The 17,424-nt window shown below is 47.9% G+C and overlaps 2 protein-coding genes across 2 annotated transcripts; one reads left to right on the top strand and one right to left on the bottom strand.

Moving 5' to 3' along the window:
* Window positions 1-2,054: 2,054 nt before the first annotated feature.
* On the top strand, window positions 2,055-3,620 carry LOC148161313 (cytochrome c oxidase subunit 8B, mitochondrial-like). The gene is made up of 2 exons (XM_088020822.1): window positions 2,055-2,165; window positions 3,519-3,620. The coding sequence occupies exons 1-2, from the start codon at window positions 2,055-2,057 to the stop codon at window positions 3,618-3,620; spliced, it is 213 nt and encodes a 70-aa protein (XP_087876948.1).
* Window positions 3,621-4,015: 395 nt separating this feature from the next.
* Window positions 4,016-17,398, bottom strand: PSMD13 (proteasome 26S subunit, non-ATPase 13). The gene is made up of 13 exons (XM_028094225.2): window positions 17,217-17,398; window positions 15,878-15,956; window positions 11,898-11,932; window positions 11,757-11,812; window positions 11,474-11,517; window positions 11,204-11,290; window positions 9,096-9,267; window positions 7,843-7,922; window positions 7,640-7,765; window positions 5,992-6,054; window positions 5,296-5,376; window positions 5,013-5,129; window positions 4,016-4,474 (listed from the first exon to the last, which is right to left on the bottom strand). Exons 1-13 carry the CDS (start codon window positions 17,309-17,311, stop codon window positions 4,379-4,381), a joined length of 1,131 nt encoding a protein of 376 aa, XP_027950026.1. The 5' UTR covers window positions 17,312-17,398; the 3' UTR covers window positions 4,016-4,378.
* Window positions 17,399-17,424: the final 26 nt, after the last annotated feature.

The raw sequence follows: 17,424 nt of genomic DNA, 5'->3' as shown, positions 1-17,424 counted from the left end.
ACAGTAGAATGAAACCCTGCCATATTCCTACTCGTCTGACTCAACTGTGCACTCCTCAAGCCAAGCCAGTGCTGGCCATGGGATGGAAACTATATTTGTCCTTCCAACCCCAGCCAGTCAGCCACCCCCCGCCCAACTCTCCTTCTTTCCCTCCCCATCCACCCTTCCAACACGGACTGAAAATCTGCCAGGCGCCAACAGTTCTGTGACGAACCCAACAAAGTCCGTGCCCTCATGGGGCTTATATTCCAGCCATGAAAGCAGACCGTCAGTAAGGTATGTCTGAGGAGAGGTCATTGGAACAGGACCTGAATGATTTGAAAACACGAGGCAAAGGCTGTCCAGGCAAAGGCACCAGTGTGGGGGGGAGTGAGGTGTGTCTGGAACGAGGCAGGGGGCTGGCATTAGGGGGTAGGGAGCAGGTGAGGGCAAGGTTAGACCATTCAGGCCTGGGAAGCCAAGGGAGGGAGGTGGGCCGAGCCTGTGGAAGAGGCTGAACAGCCTCAGTGGTAGGAGCTGGTTGTTCTCCAAGGCTGTCCTGGCTACTGGGTGGGGCAGTCTCAGAGGACACGCTCAAGGTTGGACTGGGTGAGGGTGGGGAATCGGCTTGGTGGGGTGTGGTGCTGTTGGTGACCTGGTGTGGAGTGTGAGCACCAGAGGGTGCTGCTCAGACATTTGACCTGAGCAGCTGGGAAGGGAAAGAGCAGGGGGACACACTGCAGGGCCTTGGGAACTCCACCAAAGGTGGGGATAAGGGTCAGCATCAGTACATCCTAAATATCATGATTGATAAGCAGCTGGGCTGTCACGGCCAAAAGGTGGAGAAGGTGGATGGAGAGATTGCAAAAGTCCTGGGGCTGTCGGGGGTCAGGCAGGATCTGGACAAGCTGGCAAAAAGACCAGGGGCTCGTCATCCAGTAACCAAGGACAGAGGGGCTGGAGAAGCTGCTGGGGACTTGAGCTTGGCATCTGACTCAGCCCAGGGGCTCAGGGCCGCTGCTCTCCTGGAGGGCAGTAACCGGGGTCAACAGTGGGTCACATCTGGTCACTTCCATTATCTCAAGGAAATCAGCAGCAGGTCTCTGACGAAGGTGTGTGTGTATGTGTAGGGGGCTGCTGGTACAGAGAGAAGGTGTGAAATAGTCTCTCAGAGAGCAGGAAAACAAATTTACTAGTAGATGTTTGCTGTGGGAAGAAATGAGTAACTCATTTTCTGTAGAAATAAGAGAAGAGAGGCAGGGAGGCTCTGAGCTCACACATGGCATGTGGGCAGGTTACAGGCTGATTACCCCAGGTCTGGTGGGTACCGTGGACCCAGCACATTTGGCCCTGGGAGCCTTTACCCGAATGTGGGCCCAGAGGCAGTGGCCTAAGTGCCCCCTGGCCCCTGAACTCGCACTCACAAAGTGTCTGCTGACCTTCTTCCCACCTCAGTTTGTCCACGGTGCAATCGTGAGGGTCTCCTCTGGGAACTAAGGCTGTCGTGTCAGTGTTAGCAACAGCACCGCTGAAATCAGCAGGGAGGCTCTTCAGACTCACCACGTGCTGTGCCGGGGAGGAGCGGGGCTCTGAGAACACCCAGCTGGGTGTTAAGAATCAGAAGGCTGGGCAGCTCAGCCAGGAATTCCTAAGTTAGAGAATTTTAAAATAGCTCTACGCGGCATCGCCAGCTGACACTCCAGATACTTAAGATTCACTCTTAACTTAGGTCACTTTCCCCCTCTTGCATTCTCAAACTCTCTGACTCCCCTGGTACTGCTTCTTTGTTGAGTGCATTTTTCACAGAGAAATGAAGGCCCTTTGAAGAGAGGGCCAAGCCTGCCTGCACTGCGAAGGGCTCGAAGGCCCTCGGGTGCTACAGCAGGGACAGTGCCTGGAGGCTGCTGGCCTGAGGCTGGCTCTCACCCACTTCCAAGGGGGCGTCCTCTCTGCCAAGCACCATGACAAGAGGGGACAGCTGCAGCTCCCCTCCTTGAGCTATAAAAAGCCCCAACACCCGAGTGAGCAGATACACGAACTTTGCTGGACTCCAGGAGGAGCTCGGCTCAACTACCATGCTGAGATTAGCCTGTACCACCAGGCTGCTGCAGGCCCCTCTGGGGGGCTGGGTGGTTCCCAAGGTGCACATCTCTGCCAAGCCAGCCCGGACGCCCACTTCTCCCATGGTGAGTACCTCTGGTGCCGCAGGAGTGCTGACTTGAGCAGGGGGAGTGGGCAGTCCTGCAGAGTGCAGAAGATGAGGTGGGTTTGGGGGCAGCATACAGAAGGCCAGGCTGGTAAAGGCGGGGAGGAATATATTCTCAGGCCTGCAGCCTCTAGAGGTGATCCTTGTGCGAGAATGCAGTCCTATGGCTGGGACACTGTCCCTCCTCCAGGAAAGAGGTCCTTGCATCCATTGCCTGGAGGTCAGGCTCCCAAAGCATCCAGCAGAGTCAGTGAGGGGATGGTGGTCTCTCTGTTTTCAGGCCCCCATTTGCCTTCTGGCAAATGAGGGGTGCTAACAGCTGAGCCTGAAGGGCACTCAGTGTATATTCCAGCTTCGCCGCTCATTGAAGGGAAAGAATGGGCTGCTTTGAGGGTCCGTGAGAGCACAGGCAAAAACACAGACCTGTCACCCTCGCGCTCCAGGAGAGCAGACAACTACCTCTGTGTTAAGCATCAATAACCAAGGTCTAGAAGGTCATTTGTTCAAGGTCATATCACCGGTGAAGCTAAGATTTGAACCCAGCCTAGGGGCCCAGTTCTGGGCAATGTTACTCCGAATCTGCTAGAAGGCCAAGTCAAGAGGAAGAATTGGTTTCCGACCTGGCATTGGACTCTGTTTTAGAGAACAGGGAGGGATGATTGGGCCCGGGGCTCTGTTTCAGGAGGAATCCGAGTGAAGGGGATGTATAGCTGGTTCTTTGGAACCTGGCTCCAGGTGAGATGGCCTTTGTGTGCTTTGTGTGTGCATGCACACAAATGCACACGCAGTATGAGGAGTCCTATTTCCTCCAGCCAGGCTTCTGAGCAGGACTGCCATTTAGGGAAAAGGCCCTGCCCTTGTTTGTGGGACCCGAATCTCAGCTGTCTCTTCTGTCCTGCACAGCACCTGACACACATGTCTGCCAGTATCTGGAAGGGAGGGCACATGTTGCATCTGGTCAGAAGTTCAAGGTCGAGGGACACGTGGCCTGCCCAGGCTATGATAAGAGGTCCTGTTCCACAGAGACTGGGGCCCAGGGCTGCTAGTCTGGGTCTCTGTAGAGGCTGTCCACACTGATGACTACAGCAGCCCCTGCTCGTGCATTGCAGGCTCTTTCCACCTGACAAAAAAGAAGTCTGGGGCTGGGCTGAGGGTCCCATAAGAGCAGAGGGGGCAGGGGAGGATGTCTCTAACTCTGGACTGCTGCTCTGGTTAGAAGGCCTCCCACACTGCAGGACGAGGGGACAGAGGGGCAGGTAGACAGCCTTCCTCAGTGAGCCAGGAATGACCTGGTAATGGTCTGGTGGACTCACATGTGCTTTCCTCAACCCAGGAGCAAGCCACTGGGCTCTCTGTGCTGTTCCTCAGCTTCCTGATTCCTGCAGGCTGGGTCTTAGCCCACCTGGACAGCTACAAGAGAAGCTCTGCAGCATGAAGGCTCCGCAGCTTGGGCTCCAGGCACAGGGCCAACGGCCCCATTAAACCCCTCCCTCCACCCAGTGTTCACTTGGTGGTTGTGTCATTTGTGTACAAGCACCCCCCCCCCCCACCGGACACAGCACTGGGCTGAGGGCTGCTGGCTGGGGCACCGGGGCCCCAGATGGCCCTGGCTGGGTGGTAGTGGGTGGACACCATGTCTGAGCCACAACAGATAAGACTTGCTTCCTTGGACCCGTGCCCTGTATGTGCAAGGCTGCCCTTTTCCCAGGGTAGGAAAGGAGGGCTGAGGCCAAACCCCCACCAAGCCCTACCTCCCATCTCCTGCTTTCTAATCTCTTAGGCCCAGGCTTGACCTGGAAGCTAAGACTAAGGAAACAGGACCACAAAAAGGACAAAACAAAGGCGTTTATTACAGGAACATTCTCATATGACACCAGAGCTGTTCACACAGGTGGATGTAATGGAGACGAGCCTCCAAGTGGTGTCCCCACACACCTCAAGGCTACTCCTCATTCCTCAGGGCACATGCACACTCTTGCCCGCCTCATCACCAGAGACCCGTGACCCCTCCCCACTGTGGGCTACGGGAGACACCCACAAAGGAGGTTTCTCTCTGTGGCCAAGCCCCCCACCAGTGACAGTCCTGTTTTCACAGCAGGAAGAACAGTCCCTACTCCACAAACAGAATCCCACCCCCACCCCCAATTAAATGCAGATCTTCTCAGCTGCCACACACGGGTGAGGCAGGGGGCTCTAGGTGAGGATATCGTGGGCCTGGTGCTCCACCAGCATCTCCATGCCCCTCACATCGGTGCACCAGAACTCCAGGCGGTCCTTCATTCCCTTGATCTAAGGCAAACCAGGACCACACGGGTGTTAGGACACTTGGGAATCCCAGGCGTACATCTCCAGCTGATTCTTTAGGGCAGCACTAATAAAAAGGACACCAGAGCTGGGGGAGTGAACTGTGTGAAAGGGCATCATCCCAGTCAATTCTTATCGCAAGGACATTTAAAAAAAACTTGCATGAAAGAAAACAGGTAAGAATAGAGGAAATCCACAGGATTACATTTCCAGCAAATATGGACAAGATGGATCTGAGCTCAAACCACAGAACTAGGAACATATTTGATCAGAGTACCAATTTTAAGATTAAAAGGCATCATCAGCACAACCAGCACTGTAATTATGATAAGCTTTTAAATGCAAGGTTCAAACCCCAGGCTTGTATTAAATTAGGTTCTTTAAAAAACCCTTAGTCCCCACAGCAGTAAAATATTCTCCGAAATCTCTCGTCAATACTGCTTTCTTCCTAAATGGCTTCCATCCAAGTGAAACTAAGCACAGATACCATCCGAACCACCCACAGAAGTGAACTATGTGTTACCTGCTGCAGATCCAACACTCGGGGCTGCACCCAGGTCATGTGTACCCGCTTATCCACCTCGTCAATGCTGCCTTTCACCAGACCCACCGAGAGCGCCTTCATCACTAGCAACTCCACCTGCTCAAAGAGGGGCTGATGTGAGTCACCCCAAGGCCCTAAAGTTTGGGGGAATGAGACAGTGTCTTCTGCAGTTTGTGGAGTCTGGGGAGCAGTGCTTATAGGAGCTCCGACCCCTCTGGGTGGCAGCTCTACCACCGGACCATCCTGAGTCCAACAACTGTACCTCGTTCACAGTGATTTTAGCACTTTTGGCAATTTCTTCAAAAGTGAGTTGTCTGTGATTGGCAGGTCGTGTGAAAGTCATCTGAAAAAAAATTTTTTGTTAACTATTTTTCCAAATAAAAATTGCCAGAGAACTGACTGATAGAATGTTTTTGTCAATTCTTGCTCTGAAAATACAGATCTTGTTACTATCCCACATACTAAACTTTTCCTTAATATCAGCCATGTATCTTATTAGGAACAAGCTTCCCATGCTCAGATAATAAGGTGAAATAAGCTTCACAGCAGTTGTTGGCAATGGTCAGTATTCATGCCCCGAGCAAATGCTTGAGGCTGCTGTGTGCCAGGGCTGTACTTGAGCTGGGAACAGCGTGGTGGCACAGAAATGTAAGGTCCATTTCCTCAAGAAGCTTAAATTCTAGTCGGGAAACACAGAAGAACATATGTCAAATGGCACATATAATAAGGTGGCAGCTACTTTACCTCAGACGGTCAGGGAATACCTCTCAGAGGAGGCATTATCTAAGATGAGACTCAAATACAAACGGAAAAAAGCCAATGGTGGCAGAAGAAAAAGGAAGGTGGTAGAGAGGGGCTGTGGCCAAAGTATCCCTACAGGAGGCTTGGAGAGTTTGCAGGACCTCATGGGCTCACCTGCAGGGTCTGAAATCAGAGTGGTTCCTGGGTGCTTGCTTACCTCCATGAGGCACAACAACTGAATTTTCCTCAGAAGCTGGGCTTCGTTGGCTGCTAAATCAGGCTGAAAAGTAGAAAGATACCAGTTACCTAACCTGGGCTTTGAAATTCTTTCTACAACAGATTGAACGAAAAGAAACTTGGCACGTCCAAACACCTTACACCATAGGGTCACGGAGGCTCACTTTTCTTAGGACACTATTAACTGGTGCATCCCCAAAAGGCTATGCTCCCACATAAGGCATTTACCAGGTGAGATGCATACTAATGCCACAGACACCAGGGGGTAGGACCCAGGTGCAGGCGTTTCAAGGAGACTCTTGGCACAAAGAAAAGCAAGGAAGGACCCGTCTGTGCCTGAGCAGGTGCAAGTGCACTGCCTGCTTGGTCAGCTCCGTGTAAGTGGGGCCTCTGAGGAACACATTCCTTAAGTCCCAGGGAGTTGTTCTGAACTGAAAGAGCAAGTTATTAACTTGTGATGAAAAACAGCACTGTCGTGAGAACCAGAACATGCCCTTCTGCATGACCTGCACAGTCGCCTTGCAGGTAGGTCACGGGTTACTGCTAAGCAGAGACAAAAAGGGAGAATGGGTTCCCTGATTCAAACATTTAGGAACTCATACCCCAACACAGGCAGTCCCCCAGGGACGTTTCTGCCACAGGTATGGGACAGGTCAAACTCTTCACAAAGAGCCCACTCCCCCCAAATGGGCTCTCGCTGCTTAGACAGATACTGCTGGCAAGGCACCTCTGATGTTCTTTCTTTCCTTATGTTTCTACAGCTAGCCAACTTTCTTTCCAAGTGGCACATTTGTTTCTTTCAGAGATCAACACACAGACTATAGTTAGGGTTGGCTGGTCTTGTTTTCTGCCTCTTCCCAGCCCATTTACATCTACTTGGCTCCACTATGTGTGAATTCTACAAGTTTATTTTGGAAAGTACAAAAACAATCATCCCTATCACTATGAACAATTTAGTAATATTTGCTTCTAATAATTTCATTTAAAAAATAAACTTACTATGAAAGCTCAGGTCCTCGTTAACACCTCTTCTCCCTAATTCACACCTCCTAGAGGCTCCTCTCCTAGCCCAGTGCCCTCTCCCCTGCTGACCCCTTTCCCTCTACACTGTCCATCCCCCCCGCCCCCCGCACTGACCACTCCCTTCCTGTACAGACTATCCTGCCTTCCCGAACCCCAGGCTCTCCCCGGCTCTCGTCACTCACTCATTCTGGCCTCACAGACCCTATTTCAGTTCAGCAACATGCTAAAAGCTTCCTCTCCCCTGTTGAATATACTCTTCTCATATCCTTCACTTGGTTAAATTCTACTCACACCTAAGAGCAGACACAGAGCATTACTCCTTTTGGGTCCTCTGTGACACCCGTCACCCAGATGACACTCCCCTATCATATTCTGTTAGTATAGCACTGAGCACTATCATAGTAACTGAGTTACTACTGTAACTAGCCACTTAACCACCTGCTCTATGAGAGCAAGACCGGCCTGTCTTTATCTCCTATCTCCCCAGTGCCTGGGGTGTAGAGGGAAGGTGCACAGAAAACATGCGTTAAATCAATGAATGGACGCAGGATGACAGAGAGCCAGCGGCACTGTAGGAGCGCTCAGCCGTCCTTCCCATGACTGACCTGCTGGCCCCAGGCGGTTTTCAGTGTCTGGAATCTCTCTACGTTGCCACTGTTAAACGCATAAAGGGTGTCAATCAGCCACTGCCGGTCGGTGCTCCTCAGTGATTCCAGCACGGGGTGCATGAGCTGCAAGGAGGAGATGGTTAGCTGGCAAAAAAAATGTCTCCCCCTTGTTCAGAAATCTGTGCCCAGGGTCCACTTACGAGTTCTCCAAAGTTAAAAACTCCCTCGCCAAGAAGTCCTGCTAGTCCCAGCGTGAACGCTCTCTCCTGCTGCTCAGACACTACGGCAACAACACACCTCCGGTGACACCCCAGTTATGAGAATCAGTCCTGTCTGCCTTTAAAAATCCCAAAAAAGTAAAGAAACCACTCCCTGTAATGGTTATATCACAAAGCCTTAACACGTTTCTTTTTTTTTAAATTTTTATCTTTTTTATTTTTATTTTACGTATTTTGTCTTTTAGAGAGGGAAGGTGGGGAGGGGCAGAGGGAGAAAGAATCTCAAGCAGGCCCCATGTTCCGCGCGGAGCCGGATGTGGGGCTCGATCCCCTGACCCTGAGGTCATGACCTGAGCCAAAACCCAGCGTCCGATGCTTAACCGACTGGGCCACTCGGGTGCCCCGTTAGTCCTCTCTTTTACAGTACTGGATCGACTCAAGTTATACCTGGAAGCACATATACAGGTTTTGTGGGAAACACATTCATTCGTTTACTTATTTCTGCCTAAATACATGACTCTATTTCTACTTTCTAAAGCAGTTAATCTACTTCCTGGAAGCATCACCTCTTATTTCTCTTAAAGTCAACTCATCTGGCCTCTTTTCAGAATAGAGTGAACCTACTTCCTGTCCCTACAACAATCCCACTCTCCTGACCACGTTGCTTGCTTTTCCAATGTGCTTCTTGAGACGAAGGAACTCAAACTGCACCATTTTTAGGAGTTGCTGGTCCCCAGAGCTTCAACAGTGTACTGTGAGAAACATCTAAAACGGGTTCATATTTCCTTTCTAAACACCCTCCTTGCACTTTCCCCAAAACTATCATTCATCTTTCTTTCCATTCCTCAGATACTTGAAAGATTTTTCTAAGGTATTCCCCTGGGTCTTGCTCAGTTTCCGGCACAAGATTCTCAGTGCAGGGTTTCACCGTGCCCTTCATGCTGCAGGGGCCAAGACAGTGACATCGCTGTGCTTCTCACAAAGGCCTCTGATTCAGAGAACAGGAAAGACTAGAGAGGGAACAGCGAAGGACTACAGGGTGCAGCCTTGTTTTCACCTGAGCTAAATGCCGAAGGCAGACCCGGGGAGAAACTGATGCTTGCACGGCTCTTTCCACCCTCTACCACCTGGGGTTTCTTCAACGAGGGATGGATACACCAGAGTAACTTCTGAGACCTGCTACCATGCCTCAAGAGCATGCTCCTTCGACATGGACTTTAATGGCTCCGTGTTACCTGGTAGATCCTTGATGTCGACACAGCCCAGAAACCGCAGGGCATCTTTGTAGTAGGCCGCGTGGTTTCCGACTGTTTGATAATATTTACTGGAGAGGTCGTAGAAACGACTGTGAACTGATGTCACACCAGGGAGGTTGTTGAGCATCTCTTCAACATCTTCAATTGTTTCCTACATGCAGGAAGCAAGATTGCCCTTCTTTTTAACTTAAAGCACTTTTAAGGAAATATATGACAAAGACTGATAGGACTATGTTAAAATGGAAAACTTCAGTTCATCTAAGACACACACAAAAAAGAAAAAAAACAAGCTACAGACTGGGCAAAGAAATTTACTGCACATGTAACCCACCAGGGAGTATGACCAACACTATATAAAGAACTCTTTTTTTTTCTCTCCAAAGGTTTTATTTATTTATTTATCTGACAGAGAGAGAGAGAGAGAGAGAGAGAGAGAGTAAGAGCAGGAACGCAAACAGGGGGAGTGGCAGAGGGAGAAGCAGGCTTCCTACCAAGCAGGGAGCCCAATGCGGGATTTGATCCCAGGACACTGGGATCATGACCTCAGCCGAAGGCAGATGCTTAATGACTTAGCCACCCAGGCGCCCCTATATAAAGAACTCTTACAAATCAACAGGAGGAAAGCAACACAGAAAAGAAAGGGCAAAACCAAAGATATTAACAGGCAATTTACAGAAGTGGAGACATGAATGGAGGGGTCAATAAATCCCCGATGAGATGGCATTTCATCTCCACCACACTGGCGAGAATTAAATAGTCTGAAAATACCAAGTATTGAAGAAATGAGCTTTGGAAGTGCTTGTATGGTGCTAGGGGAGCGTGAGCCATCTTGGAGAAAGGTTTGACCACATCTGGTAAAGGCGTAGAGCATACACCTTATACCTGTAGCCTCACCTCCAGGCACACGTGCTGGTGGGATTCTGCCCACATACACAAGGAACCAGGCACAGAAATAATGATAACTAACAGCACTGTTCGTAATAGGAAAAAATCCTGAATCCCTTCAATAGGAGACTGACGCATAGCCTGTGAAACAGCTGTAACAGTAAAATACCAAATAACACTAAGAATGAATGGTCACAGGTACCAACATGATGACTCTCAAACCTCACACCGAGCCAGTAACTTAAAACAATACTGCATTATCACTTAGACTTACACATCCCTATCTAGTGAGCATCAGGAACCACACAAGCACGAGGAACACCAAACACACGCACGGGAGCACTGCTGGTGCACGAACGTGTTCTGAGGGCCCAGCAGCTCCAACTGTGCAGTGCTGCCTCATTCCTAAGCCGGGTGGGGTACGTGGACACCCATGACAGAATTCTTTATAGTGTTTTATGGCTTTCAATATGTCTTAAATATTTCAAAGCAAAATGTAGTAAGTATGCATGCAGGATAGGACTGGGAAGCAATAAGAAATAAGAAGTGTTATTTTAGGGCAATGAGAACATCAACACTTACCCCCGTATTTTCTTAAATATTATGGTTACCAAAAAACCCAAACCCGAAACAAACACAGGTAGTCTCTGGTTCAACAAGGTGGACTGACCACATAAGTTGGTCTTACTGCCATCCATACCCACATCTGTCCCCCAAATTATACTAAAGTGGAAATAAGAAAGAGACAGGAAACTTCAACAAGGATTAGGAGGTAGAGAGGGTGGAGGAGCAGCCTGTGACCTGTCATGGTGAGTGGGCTGACCCTGGTCAGTGAGGGCCCATATGGACAGCCTGGGGCTGTCTGGAACCCTCCTGCTGACAGACGTGCTGTGCTTGCCCAGGGCAGTCCTCTTATATTAAAGGATAACAGGCCTCATAGCAGCAAGTGACTCTCGGTGATTTTGAAAACCAAAACCAAAACTTGCATGCATGCACACACGCATACACACAGAATGATGGGGTTAAGAAATGTCAGCAATGGGAGTGTGAGAGAGAATATATGAGAGTTCTTCGTGCTACGTCTGCAACTTTTCTATAATTTAAAATCACTTGAAAAAGTAAACTGGAGAAATAGGATTCTCCCCCCTTAACCCTAAACCACTTTGTAAACCAAAGACAAACCTGTACTATGGCACGCTTACCTTTGTGACCTGTAGGTCCCCGATGTTTAATTTTAGAGCTCCAATCGCAGTTTTACACAGGATCACTGCCTCATCGCTGCTTTTCACCTACAGATGTCAGAAACAAGGGGACCTGAGAAGTGTGGGCAGGAGATGAACAAAACACCTGCATACTGGCTTCACTTACAGGATAAGAGACACGCTGGTCTCCACAAAGTGTGTACAGCAAGCGCAGACGCAAAACCATAAGTCATGCACATTCTAAAGATTTGGCTCAGACTTCATATTTACCTTTTCACGAGTCTTTTCCAGAAAAGTAAGAGCCACATTAGGATCTAGAAACGGCAGAAGAACAATGTCAGAAGAACCACCAACAGAGTATCTTTAGAGATTGGTTCCTACCAACCACAATACAGGTAGGATAATCTTTATGTTTAGATCATAAAATATAATAAAAACATAACTTAGAATCTGGCATTTTCTATCAAAATGTAAAAGTTCAATTAACTTATATTTCAAAATCATTTTAATTACCATTTGGATCTGCTCCTTTATGACACAAAATGAGACTCACCAGTCATCTGTCTAACTACATGAAGAATGATTTCTACCAGGGACAAAGGATTCACCCTGAAATAAAAACCACCAGTCTTTGAGTGTCATTAAGCATCTATGTTTTCATGTTCAAAGTCAAAAACTGACAAAGGTGTTTTACCTGTGTTCAAATTCACTGATGAAGTTTTCATAAAGCTGTGGAACCAAAACACATAGAGTAATTACAGGATGTCTTTCATTCTGCAAAATCAAAAGTGACCACAATGCCCACCACATAGCAGGCACTGCAGAAATGTTGGCGGAATGACATGAGACCCATATTTGGGTTTATTAATCACCAATGGATTACTGAAGAAAGCTATGGTTTTCTTCCTGGGAATTAGATTCCTGACCTATAAGAATCTCCTAGAGACCAATTCCTATTTTTCTCCAAAGTATTTTAGGTAAAACAGATTATCAGTTTGAAAGATTCACTAACCTTCAGATTTTAGAGGGTGTAGCCTACACTACCAAATTTATTTGCCATTCAGCAAACACTTCAGTACGTACTCAGGCTCTTTGCTAGGTACTACAGACAGAGAATGTATAAAATAAAAGCTGGGCTTGCAAGGATTCCTGGTCTAGTAGAGCAGACTTGTAAACAAGTAAGTGACAATACTGTGTGTTTACAGTGAGGGAAAAAAACACATGGGTGGATCAGCCAAAAGGAGAGGTTCCAAAGATTATTCCAGAAATGGTGATAATTGAGTTTTAAGGAAGGAAGAACGTTAGAGAGCTGGACAAATTTGGTATGGGAGAGGGAGTATAGAGCTGGGAGAACATTCCAGACAGGAAGAGACATGTGCAAGAGCACTGAAGAAACACTGCACTGTGTTTTAGGAGCATTTCTGAAGGACACAGACCGTGGGAGGCACTGGCGCTTGACCTTGTCCTGAAGGCAAACCAGAGCCAGTGCAAACACATGGCCACACTTCTACTTTGTAAGCTTGACTGGGGGCAGGGAGGATAGAGAGGGAACAGAGGGAGGGACAGAGACCAGCTGAGGCTACTAGTAAAGACAGGAAAGTGAGGGTAGACGAAGGGTCTGAGAGGTTCGCTGGTCACAGGAAAGGAAATGGGAACTGACAATGACCTCTGAGCTTATCGCTGGGTAACTGGGCAAAGCGGGGAGAGGGAGCATCCAGATGGGGTCAACTTGGATAAGGAGAGTCTGTGATTCCTCTGGGATGTGAAGACAGAAAGATGGAAACGTCCCTGTGAAAGAAAATGTGGTGCATATGCACACAGAGTGTAGGATGTTATTCAGCCATAAAAAGAAGGAAATCCTGGGGCACCTGGGTGGCTCGGTCGTTAAGCGTCTGCCTTCGGCTCAGGTCATGATCCCAGGGTCCTGGGATCGAGCCCCACATCGGGCTCCCTGCTCGGCGGGAAGCCTGCTTCTCCCTCTCCCACTCCCCCTGCTTGTGTTCCCTCTCTCGCTGTGTTTCTGTCTGTCAAATAAATAAAAAAAACTTAAAAAAAAAAAGAAGGAAATCCTGCCATTTGTGACAACATGGATGAAACCGGAGGGCGTTTTGCTTAGTGAAATAAGTTAGACAAAGAAAGACAAATACTGTATGATTCACTTCTACGTGAAATCTAAAAAAACTGAACTCACAGATAACAGAGAACAGATTGGTGGTTGTCAGAGGCAGGGGTTGAGGGGTGCAAGAAATGGCTGAAGGTGGTCGAAAGGTACAAAATGTCCAGTCATAAGATAATTAAGTCCTGGAGGCAGAATGTACAGCACAGTGACTACAGTTAACAATACTGTGCTGTATATTTGAAAGTTACTAAGAGAGCAGATCATAAAAGTTGTCATCGCGAGAAGAAAAAAAAGCATAACCATGAGATGGATGTTAACTAGACTTACTGTGATCAATTTGCACATACACATATACCAAGCCATTACATTGTACACCTTAAACTAATACAGTATTATACGTCAATTATTTCTCAGTAAAACTGGGGGGAGGGTATTCAGTGAGTGATTTAAATCTGGCACCCAGCATGGGGTGCCTGGGTGGCTCAGTCAGTTAGGCGTCTGCCTTCGGCTGGGGTCCCGATGCCAGGGTCCTAGGACTGAACTCCCTGTTCAGCGGGGAGTCTGCTTCTCCCTCTGCCTGCCACTCCCCCTGCTTGTGCTCTCTCTCTCTCTGTCAAATACATAAATACAAATCTTTAAGAAAGATAAATCTGGCACCCAGCAGAGAACAATCTAAATAAAATGGCTTTGGGCGCCTGGGTGGCTCAGTTGGTTAAGTGACTGCCTTCGGCTCAGGTCATGATCCTGGAGTCCCGGGATCGAGTCCCACATCGGGCTCCCGGCTCGGCGGGAAGTCTGCTTCTCCCCCTGACCCTCTTCCCTCTCGTGCTCTCTATGTCTCATTCTCTCTCTCTCAAATAAATAAATAAAATCTTAAAAAAAAATAAATAAAATGGCTTTTTCATTACAAAGGACTATTTCAAAGATATCCTTTTCATTAAGAGGGTATTCTAACTTTTCTGATATCCATTACAATTTATGTAAAAACCCCTCCAAAGAAAAAAGAAACTCAAAATTACTACTGGTCACAGCAGATTCATGAACACTATGTATTTGAAAGTTCTGTGGGCTGAGTCCCAACAATTTTTAAAGGTTTGCTCGCCCACTGAAACAGTAAACGCCAGTCTGCTGACCTGAGTTAAGTGTTACGTTACATGGGGTTGAGGTAATATTTTGCTCTGTGTAGAAAGTGATTTAAAGACAAGAGAGCGAAGAATAGAGATGAATAATCATGAATTATTCATCGCTATGATATAGAACCTTAGGGAAAAATATGAAGATAGCTCTAATTTATCATTTTCCCACATAATCCAGAAGACAGAATGCCCAGCAAAATCTTTAGGTTTACAGATGAATACAAGTTCCTTTGAAGTAGTGAAATGTCAAACTGGTGGGTATAAAACACAAGAAAATCTTAGGATCCCAGGTGGTGGGGTAATAAGGTGATAAGCTTCACTGTGAGCACATATAAAGTAATGTACCCAGGGCAAATAACTCAAGCTATCAAGAACTAGTTTTTGGGGCACCTGGGTGGCTCAGTCGTTAAGCGTCTGCCTTCGGCTCAGGTCATGATCCCAGGATCCTGGGATTGAGCCCCACATCTGGCTCCCTGCTCCGCGGGAAGTCTGCTTCTCCCTCTCCCACTCCCCCTGCTTGCGTTCCCTCTCTCGCTGTGTCTCTCTCTGTCAAATAAATAAATAAAATCTAAAATAATAATAATAATAATATTAAAAAAAAAAAGAACTAGTTTTTGGTTCCAATGCAGGTATAAATCTCTGATTCATTCAGAATCTGAGAGAGAAAGGCATCAAAGAGTAAGATGTCAAGAAAGATTTTAAAAAGGAAGCTACCAGTGAACAAATTGGTGGGGGTTTGCTACGGAGCGTAGGGAAGGCTGGGGCAGAGAATTCCCCCCCCCCCACCCCGTTAACAAAAATTCTAAAAGTGCTCTACTACAGAAGATTTCTCTCTCCAAACCTCCCCACCTCCAAGTGAAGCACAAAAGAGGCCCTATCTTCCACACTACCCAAGACAAAGCATTTGGGCAAGTAAGCAGAATCAGTGGGAGTGAAGGAAGAGTGGTGATAACGGTTATCTATAAGATTCCTACGGTTATCTTCCACTACATCCTACCCCCACCCCCACTGATTTTGCACTTTCAATTTTGAATAACAGTTTCCAAAAGTACAGTACTGAAAAAAAGTCTATGAACGATAAGATACAGGGCATCCTATGCTGTAAGACAGGATTTTAGACAGGGATTTCAGAAGAAGCCAGACTGTATTTGAAGCTTCTTCTACCACCTATTAGCTGTGATCCATGGCAAGTTACTCAATCTCTTGGTGTTAACTTCTACATCAAATGAATAGGATAACAGTAGTGCTTATCTCCCAATGTTGCTGTAAAGAGTAAATGAGTAAATATACAAGACCCTTAGAACAGTACCTGACATACTGACGGCTGAGTAGGTATAGTGTATTAATAAAAAGCCCACCTACTATCTTTAAAAGTCATTTATATTTATATAATCTGACCTAGCATGGCAAATCATTTACCTTAATGAGGCCATCTCCTTGGGCAAAGCATGGGTCCTGCACAAAATCAAGCACCTGGAGTGTCAGTTGATGCCACAACCTGAAAAACATAAGGCCCTTAAGACCTATAAACTAATATGCAGTCACAGACACCACCAGCCTTGGTGGTCCTATCAAATAATAAATAGTAGCCAGTTCCTACTGTGTAACAGGAAGAAAGCGAACGCAGATTCTAATAAACCTGAGCTCTTTTCCTGGCTCTGCTATTCAATGGTATGCCATCCTGGAGAACATCTTTTTAGAGTACCTCAAGAGTTACTGTGAGGTCTGATTGAAACCAAGAATTTGGAATCACACATATCTAAGTTGAAATCCTGGCTCTTCTACTTATTAGCTGAGTATCTCAGGGAAGAAGCTTAAAGTGAGCTTGTTTCCTCCGCTGCAAATGGGACGAATAAAGGATTAAATGGGCAAAGGAATAAGCCCTCTAGAAAAATGACAGTACATTTGAAACCAAAGTTTAATTTCTAAGAATGCAAATAACGCTGATAGAAGGCTGCTGAACATCATCCAAAAAAGTATTCATTTTCTATGTAAAAGGCACAATGCTGAACGCTAGGGTTGTTAACAGGGAAGTTATTACAGGAGGTGTACTTTCCTATGGAACAATGCTAGCAACTTACTCTATTCATTTAAAAAGAGGTTGGTGCTTAGCAACAGACAATTTGTTATAAAATTCATCCTGTTTCTAAATAAGCCCAAACCCTGAGATCTCAGGAGTACAAAGCCCAATATGAAATGTAATGGAAAGTAGGGTCCATGGGAGGGGGGAGACGTGGTTGAAACCCAGTGTGTAACCAGCTGCAGAATCAACAGGGGAAAAAACAAAACTGCACTCGGCTCTGGTTTATCCGCTCCAGGCCGCTGAGAAAAGATGGCGTAGATGCAGCCACACGATACCAAGGCTAAGACACCAGGATCTGCTATTCAAAAATGCATGGCAGCCAGACCTCCGAAAGGGTGTTCGCTTGTTTGACTGGAATCAAGAGCGAACATCCTTTAAAGCCCTGACCCCTTTTCGTAATACCAGGGGAATTCAGAACCTCAGTCACAGCCCCTCGGTCAGGATGGCAGTTAACCCTAGGCCCCCAAACTCTGCCTATGGCTCTGCTCCTCAGTCCCCGTGGGCTGTCACCCCCTCTCCCTCCTCAGCGCACCTCCCCGGCCTAGCCTGCGCCCGCTCTCCGCACGCGGGGCTGAGCACCCTCGGCCCATCAACGTCCCGCCCCTCCCCCCGTCGCCCCCTCTCTGCCCCACTCTCCCATCACTGGGGCCCGGGGCCCCTCGGCTGGGCGCTCACTTCTTCGTGTAGAGCTCCTCCAGACGGTGCCACACGGCGGCCTGGCCGGGCCCGGAGCTCTGGCTCTGCTGTAAGAAGCCAGGAACGTCCTTCATGACGGCAAGAAGAGCCTGGGACAGCTGAACTGTAGAGGCGTCCGCACCGCGGGGATGGCCGCCGGAAATGCTCACTCACTTCCGGCGCCGCGTCGCGCGGGGCAAGCCGGGAG

Source organism: Eumetopias jubatus, unplaced genomic scaffold (assembly GCF_037043125.1).
Source record: "Eumetopias jubatus isolate StellerSeaLion01/CBP00866 unplaced genomic scaffold, mEumJub1_p1.0 scaffold_196, whole genome shotgun sequence".
Taxonomy (NCBI): domain Eukaryota; kingdom Metazoa; phylum Chordata; class Mammalia; order Carnivora; family Otariidae; genus Eumetopias; species Eumetopias jubatus.
Note: the sequence above shows the minus strand (reverse complement) of the source record. Positions and strands in the feature narration are given on the sequence as shown.